Source organism: Pseudophryne corroboree, chromosome 3 (genome assembly GCF_028390025.1).
Source record: "Pseudophryne corroboree isolate aPseCor3 chromosome 3, aPseCor3.hap2, whole genome shotgun sequence".
NCBI lineage: Eukaryota > Metazoa > Chordata > Amphibia > Anura > Myobatrachidae > Pseudophryne > Pseudophryne corroboree.
Window position 1 is genome coordinate 798,863,976 of NC_086446.1, and position 2,588 is coordinate 798,866,563.

The 2,588-nt window shown below is 42.5% G+C and overlaps 1 protein-coding gene across 1 annotated transcript; it reads left to right on the forward strand.

Annotated features, from left to right (window-relative positions):
• Nucleotides 1-269: 269 nt before the first annotated feature.
• On the forward strand, nucleotides 270-2,388 carry LOC135058287 (trypsin-like). The gene is made up of 5 exons (XM_063963809.1): nucleotides 270-336; nucleotides 443-596; nucleotides 1,159-1,412; nucleotides 1,760-1,896; nucleotides 2,059-2,388. Exons 1-5 carry the CDS (start codon nucleotides 297-299, stop codon nucleotides 2,206-2,208), a joined length of 735 nt encoding a protein of 244 aa, XP_063819879.1. The 5' UTR covers nucleotides 270-296; the 3' UTR covers nucleotides 2,209-2,388.
• Nucleotides 2,389-2,588: the final 200 nt, after the last annotated feature.

Here is a 2,588-nt window from a genome sequence, read left to right on the forward strand (position 1 = left end):
TCAAAGAATTCCTCAAAAAATGTAAAAACTTTTTACGGACATGTAATAAAATGAAGACCAATAAATTATACTCAATGATAAAATGAAAATGCTGAAACACGTTTAAGTTCCCAAGACTAGAGATAGCAGTCAAGGTCATTATTAAAGTTACACACAAATGATAGCAGTGCCTATTCTGTACACATTAACAGGGGTTTGGCCATATGGACACAATTGTGCAACGTATACCTGAGGAGGTAAAACATATAAATACCGACGTTGTGTCCAGCAAACAACTCACTGGACATCTCTCCACCATGAAACTGCTTCTGATCTGTGTGCTCCTCGGAGCCGCCGGTGAGTCTCGTTATCTTACAGATACCCTGTGCTGCTAGTGGTAGGCGGCTTTATGTGTTATACTGTGTGATGGTGCCTCAGTGCTAGTCAGTGTCATCTCTTACAGCTGCCTTTGAGGATGATGATAAGATCGTCGGAGGTTTCACCTGCACCAAGAACTCTGTTCCCTATGCTGTGTCCCTGAACTCTGGATACCACTTCTGTGGTGGCACCCTCATCACCAGCCTGTGGGTGGTCTCTGCTGCTCACTGCTACAAGGCGTAAGTACAACTATTAATCTATATACAGTGTTCATAGTGGTTGGTTGTATGGCTGGTTGAGTGGTTGGTGGATTAGTTTGTTGGTCATTTGGTAGGCTGGTTGGTTTGCTTTTTAGATGCTTGGTTACTTGGTTGTGACCTTCATCACTAATGTCTAGGGACACTTGAAATAAAATTCTACCATTTGCATGTCAGAGATTGTATACTTGCTAGTCATTTTTAATACTCTTTTATATTACAGATTAAAACAAGTACAGTATTATTACAATATTAAATCAAGTTCTGTTGGACCTCTGTTTTAAAAACATTAGACTTGTAGGAGATACCTAGATCTGATCATATTACTGTTCTAATGAATCCGATATAGTTTTGCTTTGATGATTCATTGTTTTACTGTGTGGAGATGACTCTATTCTGCTTGGTGCCCATAAACTGTGAGCTGCATAAATCTTACTTCCTTGCAATTCAGCATCCATGTTCACTGTTGTCTCCCAAATGCCTTCATTTTCTCAATAGCCAGATTTATATTTCCTCTGACTTTCCTGTATTTCCGTGTACCTAGGAGCGTCCAGGTCAGACTGGGAGAGCATAACATCGCTACAAGTGAGGGTACCGAGCAGTTCATCAACTCTGCCAAGGTCATCAGACATGGCAGCTACAACTCCAGAACCCTGGACAATGACATCTGGTTGATCAAGCTGGCCTCCCCCGCCACCCTCAACTCCTACGTCAAGACTGCATCTCTGCCCTCTGGCTGCGCAGCCGCCGGCACCAGCTGTCTGATCTCCGGCTGGGGAAACACACTCAGCAGTGGCAGTAAGTTACAGATCACTAACTAAAGTCCGTTACATGCCCTGGACCTTGGTGGAGAGATACTGCTGGAGTCCATTAGTTATGTGCAATGTCAGTAAGCTATTACACATGGGAATCCTTAAAGAATAATATTGTTGTTTTTTTCTTTGAAAAAGAAAATTATCTGAATACAAATAGAAATGCTCATTCAATAGGCTGCAACAAAACACAAATTTACTGTATACCGAGGCATTCCCGACATGAATATTATAATTCCTCATAAGCAAACTGCTGGATGGATAATGACATATTACAGCAATATATAGTATCAAATGGACAATATAAATTAAATCTAATGTTTATTTCTGCAGCCAACATGCCAAACCTCCTCCAGTGCCTGAACGCCCCCATCCTGACCGCCGCTCAGTGCAGCAATGCCTACCCAGGAGAGATCACCAATAACATGATCTGTGTTGGTTACCTGGAAGGTGGCAAGGATTCCTGCCAGGTAATGTCACTGCTTTATCACTATAGTACTGATACCATGGTATCACTATAATATGTATGTGATGTATACAAGCTGTTCGATCGCACAGTAGACAGCATAGTAACTGTTTGGCAACCATCCTGATGTGGTATGACCATCTAACAATCTCCCTCCTCTGCTCAGGGTGACTCTGGTGGACCCGTGGTCTGTAACGGACAGCTCCAGGGTGTTGTCTCCTGGGGATATGGCTGTGCCCAGAGGAACTATCCCGGTGTCTACACCAAGGTCTGCAACTACAACTCCTGGATCTCCAGCACCATGGCATCCAACTAAACTCCTGGATCTCCAGCACCATGGCCAGCAACTAAACTCCTGGATCACCAGCACCGTGGCCAGCAACTAAACATCTATATACTGTATTATATATATACAGATCATTTCATCTCATGTTTATCATCAAGTCTTTCACTTGAAATATACCTTTGTAATGTATGTTCTGAATAAACATATTTCTTGGTGACAATGTGAGTTATGACAATGTGAGCTTTGTCCATATTACCATAGAGTGGGTATAGAACCTAACATGACAATGGCACTCAGAGACAGATACATGTCTTTGCAAAATGGTCATTGGTTGATAGTGTATTTCAGTAGAGGTGTTTAGTCAATGTCGGACTGGGGCATGAAAGGCTCACCGGGGGAATGCAGTGGTA

Coding starts and splice junctions, on each gene's coding strand:
- LOC135058287 (XM_063963809.1), top strand. CDS start 297: ATGAAACTGCTTCTGATCTGTGTGCTCCTCGGAGCCGCCG. Junction 337..442: donor TGTGCTCCTCGGAGCCGCCG/GTGAGTCTCGTT, acceptor CATCTCTTACAG/CTGCCTTTGAGGATGATGAT. Junction 1,413..1,759: donor AAACACACTCAGCAGTGGCA/GTAAGTTACAGA, acceptor TTATTTCTGCAG/CCAACATGCCAAACCTCCTC.